This window comes from Tachysurus fulvidraco, chromosome 18 (assembly GCF_022655615.1).
Source record: "Tachysurus fulvidraco isolate hzauxx_2018 chromosome 18, HZAU_PFXX_2.0, whole genome shotgun sequence".
NCBI classification, from domain to species: Eukaryota; Metazoa; Chordata; class Actinopteri; order Siluriformes; family Bagridae; genus Tachysurus; species Tachysurus fulvidraco.
Window position 1 is genome coordinate 8,904,591 of NC_062535.1, and position 15,922 is coordinate 8,920,512.

The 15,922-nt window shown below is 37.6% G+C and overlaps 2 protein-coding genes across 2 annotated transcripts; one reads left to right on the plus strand and one right to left on the minus strand.

Moving 5' to 3' along the window:
* Positions 1-596: 596 nt before the first annotated feature.
* Positions 597-6,658, minus strand: poglut1 (protein O-glucosyltransferase 1). The gene is made up of 11 exons (XM_027155947.2): positions 6,513-6,658; positions 5,624-5,714; positions 4,472-4,615; positions 4,074-4,209; positions 3,724-3,845; positions 2,735-2,794; positions 2,534-2,633; positions 2,386-2,444; positions 2,072-2,239; positions 1,534-1,590; positions 597-1,446 (listed from the first exon to the last, which is right to left on the minus strand). The coding sequence occupies exons 1-11, from the start codon at positions 6,586-6,588 to the stop codon at positions 1,290-1,292; spliced, it is 1,170 nt and encodes a 389-aa protein (XP_027011748.1). The 5' UTR covers positions 6,589-6,658; the 3' UTR covers positions 597-1,289.
* Positions 6,659-8,017: 1,359 nt separating this feature from the next.
* Positions 8,018-15,543, plus strand: LOC113648744 (calsequestrin-2-like). The gene is made up of 11 exons (XM_027156079.2): positions 8,018-8,517; positions 9,216-9,300; positions 9,392-9,492; positions 11,888-11,999; positions 12,948-13,021; positions 13,265-13,395; positions 13,477-13,522; positions 13,616-13,670; positions 13,905-14,005; positions 14,098-14,172; positions 14,874-15,543. The coding sequence occupies exons 1-11, from the start codon at positions 8,281-8,283 to the stop codon at positions 15,090-15,092; spliced, it is 1,236 nt and encodes a 411-aa protein (XP_027011880.2). The 5' UTR covers positions 8,018-8,280; the 3' UTR covers positions 15,093-15,543.
* The last annotated feature ends 379 nt before the right edge of the window (positions 15,544-15,922 follow it).

Sequence of the window (15,922 nt, forward strand, 5' to 3'; positions counted from 1 at the left end):
TTTTTAAACGTGATTGTATTTATTCCCAATGAGCGAGTCTGAGGTGACTCAGGTGACTGTGGGGAGGAAAAACTCCCTTAGATGGAAGAGGAAGAAACACTGAGAGGAACCAGACTCAAAGGGGAACCTCATCATCATCTTCATTTCAAAAGGTTAAAACTGAACCATTTATGCCCCAAAGAGAACCTTTGCATTTAAGATTTAAAAACTTTGCATGTACAGTTTGCATTTAATTCTGTTTGCACACTGTGTATATGAAGGCAAAAGTAAAATTAAAAAGTGATAGATACCCAAATTTAACTGAAAAATTTACAGTTAATTTCATTTAAACCCAAACTGAAATATTCTTATCTTATTCTCATACTTTTGCTTCTTTCAAAGTTTCATACATTTTCAATAAATTTAGTAAACAAAGTTTAGTGATTAGCATATTTGCCCCACGTCTGCCCTGTGTGCGTAGAATTTGTATTTTCTCCCTGCACTTCGGGGTATCGTTTGTTTGTGCCGCTTTCCTCCCCCAGTCCAAAAACATGTGTTGTAATTTTATATTTAATCACAGTTTGTGGTGTAATCATTTCAAATAATAAACACATCACTTGAAAAATATCTTTTATTTGGTCTTAAAATTAAATGCATGAACATTGAAATGAATAAATGAATGTAAATTAGACCGTAAAAAACACTTCACATTATGAGGTTGTCATTGTTTACAGTCAAACTGGAGCACAATGTAAACCCCACATATTGCTGATGTAATTGAAGAATACTAGAACATATTCAACACTGTCGTGCCAATGTGGCTCTAGATCATATCATCTAAATGAAAGGATGTAGATATGATTTTCAAGATGTCATGAATGGCAAAATAATGTTCCCTCTGACATAACAGTGGCACTTTCCTTATGACTGTAGATACTTATATCTCCCAAGTGAGGCCCTATAGCTCAATTTCCCGGTGGTTGCACTGACACATATAATCAGGAGTGATCAATTTTGGCTAAGATGGGATGGTTAAGATTAAGGTTTGTATGAATCATGCTCTAATACAACTGAACTTGATGAACTGATGTTTTAAACAGTAAGATTATAAAGGGATTTAACTCTAAGTGCATGTGTGTGTGTGTGTTGGTCTTATTTATTCACCCAGAAGGGGGCAGTAGGTGTCTTCAGTGGGGAGGAAAAAAAAAAAAAACTACAGTGAAACACACCTGATCAGTTTTGAATCAAAGTCGAGTCAGAAACAATGAGTAACTCGTTTTCTGGACATTCATGTCACATGCTTGTGCAGGTCAGAGTTCAGACCTGTCGGGTTTGCGAGTGATCTGGTTGTAGCTGGATTTGCGTTTAGGTTTGTATTTGAGCAGTCTACTGTAGTCGGTCAGAAGTGTCTCCCAGTAGCAAGACACGTCCTCCATACGGAGGTGATCCTCGATAAACTTCTGGCCCCTGAAGACACACAGTGATGACAGTGTTCATGACAAACAGAAGATTTTAATCTGTAATCAATCTGGGATAAACAGGAATAATTAATACCTTAGTGCGATGGCTTCTGCAGTTTTGTCATTTTCCTTCACGAACTGCAGCAGCTCCCTGCAGAAATATCAACAATTTGTAACATTTACTAACAAAATTTCATGCAGTTTTCAGGCAAAAAAAAATAAAATAAAAATCTCCTACCGTTTCATCGACTGTAATTCTTTCTGAACCACAGTCATTTAAAATGATTGATTATTTTCCTCTAACCACCTGGGAGTTCCCTTACAACCATAACAAGTCTTGAGAGCTACTGTTATAGAAACAGAGCTGCTGTTGTAGAAAATGATTCAATACCTTTGGACTAATCAAATTTGAAGATTCAACGAAGCTGTGGGATAAAATTAAATGAAACACTGCAGGTGGTTTTCCAACCTCTCACCCCATTTCCCCTCTATAATAACAGCTATAATTGCAAATCTTTCCACCTTTAAAAAGTCGTATCGATTTGTTTTTGTTCTGAGGCAAATTACACAAAGGTAACACATTTCGTACTGCTATTCAGCATGCAGGAAGTTTCTGGGACTAAAGGGTTCACCTGAGGTCAGAGAGGTCCTGTTTCACTGGGATGTAGTGAACCCAGGGCTCGAGCTGAGGATAGAAAAACTCAAGCCACTCCGCTCCTACATGGAAGACCAGAGAGCCACAAAGAAACAGGTGCTTGAAGCGAAAGCTGGCTGCCACGCCTCGGAAATTAAAGAGGTATCTAACGTAGGGAGAGAGAGAGCGAGAGAGAAAGATTTTTCGATACAGGCACTCAGTTACAACACAGACTCGGTGTGTAGTTAATATTTCTGCCTTCATTACTTCTTCCATACGCACTAAACAATTCACTCAGGACTAAGCACATACTTATATTCGCAGTGATCAACCAGGGGAACTTCCGTAGCTGGGGTTCTACCCAGAGTGTCCTGAAGCAGATAAGAAATACAGAGGAAATAAAAATGAAAAGACTATAGATCAGATTCCATCATCTGTGAACACGGTATAGTAATCAGACCTTTTCGGATTTCCACGCCTGATTCTTAGTGTATTCGGCATCCACCAGACTCGGCTCCTCTCTGGACAGCAGAATTAACGGGTCTCTCTCCGGACTTGTTCTGCAGAAAAACCAAAAGAATAAGTAAAATGCACGTATAAAGCACCGCCGTACACCGGCGGTGAGCTGACATCAGCCCTGCCAGGACTATGTCTGTCTCACCTAGAGCCTCTGAAGAAACCTTTGGAGCTTTTTTTCCCCCATGGCCACCGAGCTGCCGATCTGAAGAGAAAAAAGAGAAACTTTTAATTATAATCGGAAACAGATTAATGTCTTAGTTTAAAGCGACTGCATTTCTTTATTGTTTTTTCCTTCAATTCCCTTCAAATGATTGCTTGCAGCCGGCATATATTTTGATTGCATTTATGTGTATGTAAATGTACAACTTTTATTCATCCATATACCCATCTTTCATCCATCCATCCATCTCCATTCTTATTCATTCATCCAACTATCTAAAACTATGCTCACCAATCCATCTATCCAAATCTATGCCCATTCATTCGTCCATCCAAATATATATCCGTTTCTCCATCCATCCATCCATCCATCCATCCATCCATCCATCCATCAATTCGTCCTTATACCTATCCATCTACCACAAGACCATCTTCATCCGTGTCTTTTTTCATCCACGTTTCCATTATTGTGGGTAGATGGATGGATGGATAAAAGCAAGTATGGAAACGTGGATGAAAGGAGACATGGATGAAGATGGTCTCGTGGTAGATGGATAGGTATAAGGACGAAGATGTATGGATGGATGAAAGATGGGTATATGGATGAATAAAAGCTGTAAACCATATTCATTCATATACATCCTTCAGCATGCATCATTCATTTTATCTTCATACATCCAACTTTTCACATCCATGCATCCATATTTGCCATTCTTCATTCTTCCTCGTTCCCACTTATTAATCCATTTTCTTTGTCCTAATCCATCCATCCGATTAAATTCAACCTTTCCTTCATCAGTTCATATCTACATACAGTATGTCCTCATCCATTTATCTTTATCTAAATCTATCTATACATCCATACCTATTATTATTATTCCTCCGTATCTACATCCATCAATTATTTGTCTCTATCTCCATCAATCTGCCTTTCGGGTGGTGTAAGAGAACGAAACAATTTCTACTACTAACTTTTTCAGATCTTCTCTCATCAGGTCCCAGCGACCAAGTCCAGTTGGGTAAATGGGCCAAACTGCAGGTCCTCCTTCCCAAAATGTCCAGGCAGGATACATGATGTCCTGATAGTCTGGCGTCTAAAAGCATACAGCAAAATGTCTTAACACACTTCATGTATCTCACTATAATATTGTCAGTTCAGTGATTTGCTTGATGGTTGATAATCAGATCACACTGATGATCTTTAGATCGTTTCTAGTTTTTCTCACATTTCGTTCCTGCTACCACTTGCTCTTTAAGAGCATCCTCTTGTAGGTCAAACAAATCACAATGTAAATAACCAAATCTGTATCCCAGAGACATACCTTGCTAAAGGATAGAACGGGGAGAACGGGCTGAACCCATGATGGCACCTGAGGATAGTCACGAACGTTGATTACCATCTCCATATCTGGCAACCTGTTAATCATTTCCAGCATAAAATGCTCGACTCCACTGCACCTGTATTAAAAAGACCAGGACTCTAAGCTTGTTTTTCATATAGTTAGCCATAGAAAATTACAACAAAGGGTGTGAATGTACAAAGCTACAAGAAAACTACTTTTAGAAGAGCAGAGCATCTCTTAAAATGGTACAATGTTTATTTAGAGTGTTGACGTTTTTCAAGAACATCATACAAAAAGAAAACGAAACCACTCATCATCGTCATCATCATCATCATCATCATTAAAGGCAAGCACAAAGAAACTTCTATTCTGCTGACCTTGCTGGGAACATACATTCTGGTTCCCTGTAGAGTTTATGCTTGATGATCTGGTAATGTGTGCCCACACCACGTCGCACCGTGTCCATCACTAGCTCCTTTGTGATGCCGCTGCTGAACGGCTTCAGGTCCTTCTTCAGGACACTGGGACATAACAGAGAAAATGTGAATTCTAGGCATTGGTCCATATTCAATTCAAATCCCTAATGAGGAAGTCAGAGGTGGCAGTGGCAAGAAAAACTACCTGAGACAACATCCTCTTCAAGGTGGCACCCAATACTGGGATTAAATATTTAAATATTAAATCAGAACAATGTAAATAAGAGTAATGGGTCAAGCACAGGACCGTCTTTATGATTACACAAACCGTTCTTAGCTCCAAAGCTACAACTGAGAAATGACGAGGCTCAGAATTGATTTGAAAGATCCACAGGGCGAGATGAACCTGTGTGCCAGGATCATGTGACAGATTGTATACACTGAATATTCATGTCATATCCAACCTTTCTCCACAGTTCAGAATACTGCAGCTATATATGGCCAAAAGTATACGGACACCCAATCTTCACATCCATATATAGTTATTCCTGAACCTCCTGCCACAAATTTTGAATCAAATAATTGTAGAGAAGGTCCAAACCTGTTCCAGTATGACAATGCAGCATCTATGAAGACATGGTGTGTCAAAGTGTTGAGTGGAAGAACTCGAGTGTTCTGCACAAAGCCCTGCAATTAACCCCACTGAACACACCACAGACCTTCTCACCCAACATCTAGTGGAAAACATTTCCCTCAAGAGTGAAGCTTATTACAACAGCAAAAGGGAACTACATCAGGAATGGGATCTTCAACAATCACTGTGGCTGTTGAACATTTGGGTATGAAGTGTATGTTACCTAAAATGAATTCCTCAATCTCAAAAACCTTTAAACTGGTGAGCAGAATTATAGTATTGCTTTTACTAAGGATGCTACATGTGATGAACAAGTGTGCAGGAACCCAATACTGAGCTCTGGTCACACCTTGCCTGGGAGGAAGTGTACACTTTCATGTACTTAGTCGAAGTAATCCAACAAAGAAAAGAAAGAAAAAAAAAAGACATCAACCTGCTACACTGCCTTAAAAAAGGAAAACAGGGTATTTTTTTTATACCTGATGTGGCAGCTGCAGTTCTCCTGACTGCATGACCGGTAGTTTTTGGTGGCCTCAGAAACCTGGGTGAGATATTTCTGCCATCGTGCTCCTGTGAGAAATATTAACATATTACACCTTTGTCACAGCACAGACTTTCGATGTAAATCACACCAATCACATCAATTTCTGGCCACTCTTTCTATAACGTATGCCGTAAATCTTCATTCATCAAACTTTTCACATCCATGCTTCCATATTTGGCATTCTTCCTCATTCCCACTTATTAATCCATTCTATTTGTCCTAATCCGTCCATCCGATTCGATCCAACTCATCCTCTTTCATCCGTTAATCCTCCTCTATATATTTCTTCATATCTACATACGTATGTCCTCATCCATCTCCATCTATCTATCTATCTATCTATCTATCTATCTATACATCCATAACTATTACCCCTCCATATCTACATGCATCAATTATTTATCTCCATCTCCATAAACCTGCCTTTGGATGGTGTAAGAGAAAGAAACAATTTCCTTTGCCATACTAACTACTAACTTTTTCAGATCTTCTCTCATCAGGTCCCAGTCCAGTTGGGTAAATAATCTGAATCACATCAGTCACATCAATTTCTGCCACTGTTTCTATAATGCATGGTGTAAATAGAACTAAAACTCTTAACTAATGTTAATGTTTACATTGACAGACAAATATAACAGAGACTGAAAGCTAAACAACATGCTATTAGACACAAAATGCACTACAGGACTAATGTAGGTCATTTATATAGCAAACATAAAGGCAATTGGAAGCCATTGTATTGATACCTGACTCCAAAATGCAGCTCTGTTTGAATTTTCCACCCTAAATGATATCTAGAAAGTTAGTATTTAAAAATAAAATACCTTTATCAGCCAGGCATGTCTCGGATTCACTCAATAGGAACAGAAAAAGCACTATGTACAAACAGCGAGGCTCCATGTTTTTCTTTTTGGTGTAGATTAGTTGTGGCTGAGACACTCGATGATCTGCTAGTCTGGTCTGTCCACGTTAAAAGTCTATGGGCTGCATTTAAAGTCATACTTTTTTTTACTGTACATTAAATACTACAGTTCTAAATATCACTTTATATTTCACATGTAAACATCAATTATAATTCTAGTAAGATAAGTGTTGAATATTTTTTATTAACGTTTTATTAAAATTGGATTTTTTTATTTTTATTTTTTACATTTTATGTTAAATTTTTATTAAAGTTGTTTATGTTAAATATGCACTTGGGTTTTTGAGACAGATCATTTACCCACATTTCTAAAATGTATTTTACATCATATTTGGAAATGTGGGACACAAATAACCCAGCAATCCTGGAATGACACATGACCTATATAGCTCAGAAATGATGCAGATGAGGAAAAAAAGCCAGTTAAATGCTGGATAATTTAAAAAAGTGACATAATATGTTCCAAATGTATTGATTAGTTGTTAGTAAAACGTTTAAAACTTCTGTTTCTACGTATTAACTCCTGTTTCTATTTATTACTTTGCTGCTTGTCTATGAGGTACTGTAGATGTTGCCCTAATTTATTATTATATCCCTGTAGATAAATCAGTTGTAATTAAATCATAATCTAAAAACTTACCATAATTGTAAATTAATTCTAAAAAAAAAAATAGTATAAATTATACACAAGACAAACCATAATGTCAAAAGCAGGCCATGTAGCATTAACAATGCAAACCTGACCGTTCATTTTTATTTAACCTTAAGATGAGTTGAGATAAGCACAATATAACCAACTGCCTTGCGTAAGTAAAAAGCCAAGATGAACACTGAAGCATTTGAAGAGATCCAAGGTTCAGATGAAAGAAGCTGTTCATGGAACAACCATAGCCTGATCACTGCACAAAGGAAGATTGGTAAGCCATATGAATTCCCATTTGTATAAGATTTGTAGCTAAACTACATTTTAGAGACTCAGAAATGAATATGGCTTTGTCCAATGAGACATAACTGGCCCTCAGACAAAGCGCTGCATTGCTCATAATCATTGAAGCATGGAGGTTGAAGCATCATGTTAAGTGTTAATCCTTAGTGTTATTCTTGGTTGCTTCTCTGACTAACATCCTCCTTACAAACAACACAAAAATCTGTATTTCAATTCCCAATGCAATGTATTTAGAGAAAATTAAGATATCAGAAAAGATGCAGTTTATAATATATTTGTGTGTTAATGTTAGTGAAGAACATCTCCAATTCTTGCTTCAAGCTATAATTTCTTCTCATGTCTGAAGTGTCAATGATTCCCAGCGGTGCTTCCAACTGTCCTCATTTTCATCAGCACGTCATCTATATTTATCCTTGAAACAAGGGGCTGTCTAAAGTGGCTTTGAGTCTCAGGAGAATGGACATACTTGTGTAGGATCTGTCGAGTTAACTGATAAAGCAGAGACATTCCCAGATTCTTATTTTACTCTAGGCGAAAGTCAGAGTCAATGCTAATGCTTCACTACAGCTGTTTGTGTCTTAGATTTTTTTATTTAAATGTCTCTTTTTTCCATTAGGTTAAGGACTTGACCTCTCTCAGCCTTATCTTTCCCTCAAGGATTTGCAATCTAATTCCAGTCCCTCTTCTTCTTCTCCCTCTGCTTGGACCCTCTTTTCTTTGGATCATGTTGTCTCTCTGGCTTCTCCTTATCTCCTACTTGTCTCTTTTCTCCAGAAGTTCTACTGAAGAAGGCCTAGAATTCCCAAGCTTCGATGGAAAAGACAGAGTGCTTAACATCAACGAGAGGAACTATAAGAAAGCGCTGAAGAAGTATGACATGCTGTGTCTGCTTTACCATGAACCGCTGTCCTCAGACAGGGAGCTGCAGCAGCAGTTCCACATGAGGGAGATGGTGCTGGAGGTAAGAAGTGATGGAGTGATGTGCTGATGAATATGGTTGGAGATTTGGGTGAATTAAGTGTATTTAGAGTAAGTTAAGAGCTGCACATTAGAAGCTAGTGCGTCAGGCTAGATCCTATTTGTAACATCACTATTTGTTCTATTTGTTTTATTTCTTTTTTTAAATAATATGTTGATAGTTCTTTCTTTACTGCACACTGCACTATAAGAAAATGTATATAATGGTATGTTTACAGTGCTTGAATTAAAGCCAAACTGACCTCAGATCAGCATAATATTAGACTCTTCTCTCTCTGTGCAGCTTTTCTGAATATTCTTGTTCTTCTGTAACAGTTGGAGATGAAATGCAAACATTTGCACACAGCATCCTTCTAGGTCTTGGATAATTGGTGTGTAACTTTGAGGTACTGACCTGATTCTGAGCCTGAAAAGAGAGTCAAATCCTCCCTAGGGGTCTGATTTTGGTCACCTCTCATATCATATCTAAGCCACATAATTCGGTAAAGCATCACTGATCCAGTAAGCGATTCAATCTTAGAGTCAATCTGGTGATATGACACAGGACTGACACTCTACTAATCCTGAGGCTTATAAATAACCTTCTGTTGGCTATAACATATGGCATGTATTTCCAAGTGTGTACTTTGCATAGTGTAAATGTTTACTGCTTGCCATCTCTTTTGTTGCCTCTGATTATAGCTGGCTGCCCAAATCTTGGAAGACCGAGACATAGGGTTCGGACTGGTAGATTCCAATAAGGATGCCAAAGTGGCTAAGAATCTTGGTAAGGTTGAGTCCTTGTGACGTGTGATAATATGTGCTATAGCTCTCACATAATTTTTTATACAGTACATGTCTTTTGTTTTTCTTGATAGGATTGGAGGAAGAGGGCAGCATTTATGTCTTTAAGGATGAACATGTGATTGAGTTTGATGGAGAGCTCTCTGCAGACACATTGGTGGAGTTCCTGTTAGATGTGAGTATAACAAATGGGATAAGATCATTTACTGTATATCATGGCTTCACCATTAGGGGTAGAGGTGGACACAGTTTCCTCAGATAGTATGAGTGATTTATTCGTGCTCAGCCTTTTGTATATACTTTAAATCATATAGCATGACTTTTATCCAATAGATTCAATAGATAACTTAGTGAAGATATATGTACAGGACAGATCCTCAGTAAGGAAATGCCTTACAATGAAACAAAGGCATATATCATACATCAATAACCAACTATGAATAGCTGCTATCTACAACAATTCAACATAATCAACCAATAGACATCACACAGCAAGCCAGAAGCCTGATTCTGTGTATAAAACATTGTCATAATGTGTGCCGCTAGGTTATTCCTGATTTACCCCATTTTTTTCCCAATGAAACCAGAGGAGCAACAAGCCTTTATTTGTGTCATATAAAGTGTTGCTTGAAAGTTTATGAAAACTTTGGAAACTTCTATTTTTCTACATCAATATGATGTAGAAAACCCAGATTTTCACCCAATTAAACAAATTAGGCAAATATATTATATTTGGTCATTTTTTTTACTCAGGCAAATGTTTCAATATTATATATCTGTGAGTGGCAAAAGTATATAACCTCTAGGTTTAGTATTTAATTTAAAGATCACTGTGACTGTGGGTGCCCTATTTTATTTGAAGAACAGAGATATATCAAAGTCTGACATTCACAACGTGAAAACAAGGGGGATTTCTGAGGACTTCAGTAAAAGAGTTATTATTGCTCATCGGGCTTGAAAAAAAAAAAACATCTGGAATTTGGTCTCCATAAATCTATAGTCAAAAAGATTCTGTACAAATGGAGGAAATTTACAACCATTGCTACTCTCACCAGAAGTGGTCAACCAATAAAGATTACTCCAAAAGCAAGACATGTAATAGTTTGTTGGGTCAGTGGGGAACCCAGGGTAACTTCTAAGCAACTAAAGGCCCTGCAAACTTTTGCTAATGTTAATGTGCGTGATTCTGCCATCAGGTGAACACTGAACAGCCTTGGTGTGCAATGCAAATTTGCAAGTAGAAATCAACTACTCTCTAAAAAGATGTGGACAAGTCAGAGGACTATTTTTTATTTTTCTGATTAATTAAATGAAGTATAATTTTTTTAGCTTATTGTTTGATTGCATTCACTTTGTTTACTTTTAGAACAAATCTAATGATGTTTATATAAAGATATCTAAATGGTTCACAAACTTTCAAGTGACACTCTACATTACAGCATAGTGAGATTGTTTTCTTCACATAGCCCAGCTTGTTTGTGAGCTGAGATCAGAGCATAGGGTCAGCTATAATACAGCATCTCTGGAGCAGAGAGGAATAAGGCCCTTGCTCAAGAGCCCAAAAGAGGCAGATTTGGGGTTTGAACCCCTGAGGCAAGATAATAAAGAGGCCACAAGCTAACTATAAGTATCTGTTGCCCACGAATTATAATGCTGTTGTAACATCATACATAATGTGTGGACTCCACTTAATGACTTTTTGGGCACAAGAGACAAAAGTAAAAAAAAATTAATAAGGTGTGCCAAAGCTTCAGTTGACCTTCTAGGAAGAGAAGAAAAAGACAAAAAAAAAAAGACACTTTTGTTGTAACAATCCGAGATCGTTTGGCCATAATTCTCATAAGTCTTAATTGAATTGCTCATGAATTTCAAAATCCAAGCGGAATTTATAATACAATAGCTGACAATAGTTCAATCATTTTTTGGCCATTGAATATTTCTTGAGATGGTTAACTCCTGGCCTTAATGTACAGTATTCATTTATTTCCACAACTTATTAAAAAAACCCAACATGCTACCACAGGGTGTCTATAGAGAAAACTGAAGTTTCACAGATCCAGTTTCTGTTTTAATAGACACATGCAAACATTGCTGAATCAGATTTTTTGAATCTCAGTGCTACGTTCTCTAAATAAATAAAATGTTCTGAAAATCAATGCCAGCTCATGTTTAGGATTCATGCTACCCAATCATCATCAAAATGTGATACTATGATGATATTGCTGAAGTCCTAGAAGCAGATAGTGCTGAAGTCCAAGAAGCTTATAGGATAGAGCACAGCACAGACACCACAAACAAAGTCTGACTGGATATATTTGTTTTTGTTTTTCTCCTTTATGTTAAGATTTTCTGGAGGCTGTAATATGCAAACAACCCCTTAAATAAATCACCAGATCTACTGTTTCATGTCCAAGCCTCAGCCAAACCAAATTAGTGTTTTATCAAGCAAACAGACATACCTATGGTCTCTCTCTCTCTCTCTCTCTCTCTCTCTCTCTCTCTCTCTCTCTCTCTCTCTCTCTCTCTCTCTCTCTCTCTCTCTCATCTCTGTGTCTATGTGTGAACTGTAGCTTCTGGAGGATGCAGTGGAGCTCATCAGTAACCCCATGGAGCAGCGGGCTTTTGAGAGGATGGACGAAGACATCCGTCTCATTGGTTACTTCAGAGGCAAAGATTCAGAACGTGAGCCTTAGAAATTCTATTTGCTCTTACTGATGTGTAATAAAGATTATTCTTAAAACCACCCATTTCACGAGGCAGTCAGAAAGTTTGTATACAACAACGTATACAGTTTTTCCCCGATTGCTTTCATTGTAGGTACACATCTAGATAAACAGGGATAACTACAGATCACTATGTGATGAGAGAAATGGTTAAATGGAAAAACTGGAATAACACTGGAGGCTTTGTCTTAATTTTTCTTGTAACACAAAGCCACAGAAGTGCAGGCATTCTGTCAATCCTATCGTTAAAGCCAATGTAGCTATTCATTTTGGTATGAATGGCTTGAGATTAGAAAAGTGACAGACAAGGAACGAGAAATGCTGATCTGAAATGGTTTCAGTGACACCTCAGCCTCTGTAAATGAAAGCAAAAACAAAGAGGATCACAACCTGCCTCTCTCTCTCTCTCTCTCTCTCTCTCTCTCTCTCTCTCTCTCTCTCTCTCTCTCTCTCTGTATATCTGTCTGTCTGTTTATTGTTCTGTCTGTGTGTCTGACTGTGTGTCTGTCCCTCTGTGTGCCTGTCTGTCTGTCTGTCTGTCTGTCTGTCTGTCTGTCTGTCTGTCTGTCTTACTTGCACTTCACCATATAGTTTAAGAGCAATTACAGGTCTTTCCCGCTGTAAGACGTGAGGAGAAAAGTAATCTTCTCGTATATGACTGCACCCCAGCCTTTATTAAAAATCCCATTTCAAGAGGAGGAGATTGAAGAGGCCTCTGCTGTGACCTTCAGCTGTATTGTTATAGCAGTCTTACACACATGGGCTTGTGATGCCATTTTACTGCTCACAATTTTCCACATTATCACTTTCTGATGGATTGGAAAATGAGGGTGCATTGACCTCTCTTGTTCTCCAGCTGTCACGTTTTTCCTGCCTTTCTCATTCAAAGCTTCCTTCTTTTTTTCAGACTACAAGGCTTTTCAGGCGGCTGCAGAACGATTTCAGCCTTACGTGAAGTTTTTCGCCACGTTTGACAAAGGGGTGAGTGCCACCTCCTTGTGAAGCGCTAATGAAACAGATGGATATTCATTTTCTCAAAGGCAAGATCTCTTTATTGTGTGTCTTGAAATCAAGCCTATACAAGTGTTGAGGTAAGCTCATCTCCAGAATTGAATTGAACTGATGCATTTGAAGTGAATTGACTCAAAACTGGCTGAGACCACTTCATTAAGAATAAAAGCTGCAGTGTGTGTGGAAGTGCTGAGTGATGATATTTTCCTACAGGTGGCCAAGCAGCTGACTCTTAAGATAAATGAAGTGGATTTCTATGAGCCATTCATGGACGAGCCAGTCACCATCCCCGGAAAACACAACTCGGAAAATGAGATAGTGGATTTTGTCAATCGACACCGAAGGTGAGACTCTGTTTGAACATTTTTAATCCATGAATATAAAATATCTAATATAACAGTTTTTTTCCCATTATTTTGGCTCAGACCAACTCTAAGGAAGCTACGTGCAGAGGACATGTTTGAAACCTGGGTGAGTAGAATATTAATATTAATATTGCTGTCTTGTTGTCTAATGTTGGCTTCACTCAAAATTCATATTACCAACAAATACACTGTTTTACAGGAGGATGATATGGATGGGATTCACATTGTGGCTTTTGCTGAGGAAGAGGATCCAGGTTTGTTTTCACTGGTTCAGTTTGTCTTGAATTAATGTTACATCTAAACACAGAGGTAATGAACAATATAATTATATACATCAGAGAAACTACAATTTCATACTCTACCAGGAAAAGATTTTTTAATCGCATGTTTAAATACTACATTCAAGTATATAAAAACCCAACAATTTGCATTCACACAAGTTTGGCTGGCAGTGTATCTCAAAATGTTTTAATATCCCTTTATTTTAGATGGGTATGAATTCTTGGAGATACTGAAGGAGGTGGCAAGAGATAACACCAAGAACCCGGATCTGAGCATCTTGTGGATTGACCCTGATGACTTTCCCCTGGTGAGATGTCTAACAGTGTTTGTATTTATCACATCCAGCAGCAGTCCAAGTTCTCTTGTGCCAGAGATTTACTGTTTCCCTTCTTCAAACAGCTGACTGCCTACTGGGAAAAGACCTTTAAAGTGGACCTGTTCAGACCTCAGATCGGTGTGGTCAATGTGACAGATGTGAGTTGGCTTCAGAACTGCTCACACATCACCTATCAGGATCAGAACACAAATGGGGCTGATGTTCCTGAAGAAGGAGGAGCGTTTTGCACAGGCATAGCTAACATCCACCTGAACAGCTAATCAATTTGTCCTGTAGATGTCTGTAGTAATGTGTGTCTTAGCAACTTTATGGTTGTTAATTAACAGTGCTATTAAAGGCTATTAACAGTCACTACTAATTCTGTTCACAAGCCTGTTCATTAAATATCATTAATATCACAGGAATACTTGAGGCTGACCTTAAATGCATGAACATTTTCCCACCTAATCAGTATTTAATTAATCTGTATCTTAAAAATTAATTATAGCATGTATTCCTGGACTAAAAATGACTGTTTCCTAAAAACCTGTTTTTAATATATTAGAGATCAGTTTCCAACACCAGAGTATCCATCCATCTGTTCATCCATCCATCCATCCATCCATCCATCCATCCATCCATCCATCCATCCATCCATCCATTTTCTGTACTGCTTATCTTACAGAGAGTCATGGGGTTTCAGATAATGAAAAGTAAAAGACTTTTTGGATAAAAAGAATCGTCACGATTTACTTTCATGTATCATTGATCCAGGCCATCAATTATCTTGTAGTAGTACAAGATATTAATTTAATGTTATTTGAGGTTACCCATTATATTTGTGTGTGACATTCGACAGGCAGACAGTGTGTGGCTGATAGCCAACGATGAGGCTCTGCCCACAGCTGAGGAGCTGGAGGACTGGATCGAGGACGTCCTCTCAGGGAAGGTCAACACAGAAGATGATGACCTTGATGAGGATGATTTGAATGATGATGATGACAGTGAGATCCATGGTGATGACTTCAGCGATGATGATGATGATGATGATGATGACCAGGATGATGATGATGATTGATTGATAGATATGTCGCTAATGATTAGTACATTTTATATGTCTGCTTTAGTGTTTATAGAATCCAAGTAGAATAAAATTGAAGGCAATAATAATAATAATAATAATAATAATAATAATAATAATAATAATAATAATAATACAGTTCCATTGGTGCTGAAATGACGTATGAAGTAAAAACCACTACGTGTAGATTGTTTTATAAGATTGCTAAGTTTGTGTTGTAAGGTGGATGTAAGGTGTGTAGTATGTTTCAGTATGTTTCAGTAGAACTGCACAGATTTCTGTATGAAACCCATATGAAATTCATTTAGACCCAAAAGGGTGATATGCTAAATCTACTTCTTCTTACAAAATGCTTCATATAATCAGGAATTAAAAAACTCTGTGGTGAAGAAAGAAGAGAAATTTTTAATCTATTTTTTATATTCCTGTGAGGAACTTCATTAGCCACTTGCAAATAATAACAACAACAACGATAATAATAATAATAATAATGATAATAATAATTATTATTATTATAATTATTATGTATTTCTGCTATTATTATTATTATTATTATTAATAATAATAATAATGTAGTATTTCTCTCTCTCTCTCACACACACACACACACACACACACACACACACACACACACACACACACACACACACACACACACACACACACTTCCAGTAAGTCTCTAATATACAGTGTGTAATGTGTGTGTGCGCATGCGTGTGTGTGCGCTTGCCTTTCAACATTTCTACAAGGCATTCAAGCATAATTAGGTATCTGCTAGTGATTAGATGCTCCATGCACTCTCTCCTCTAAAGCTTCATGTTAATTTG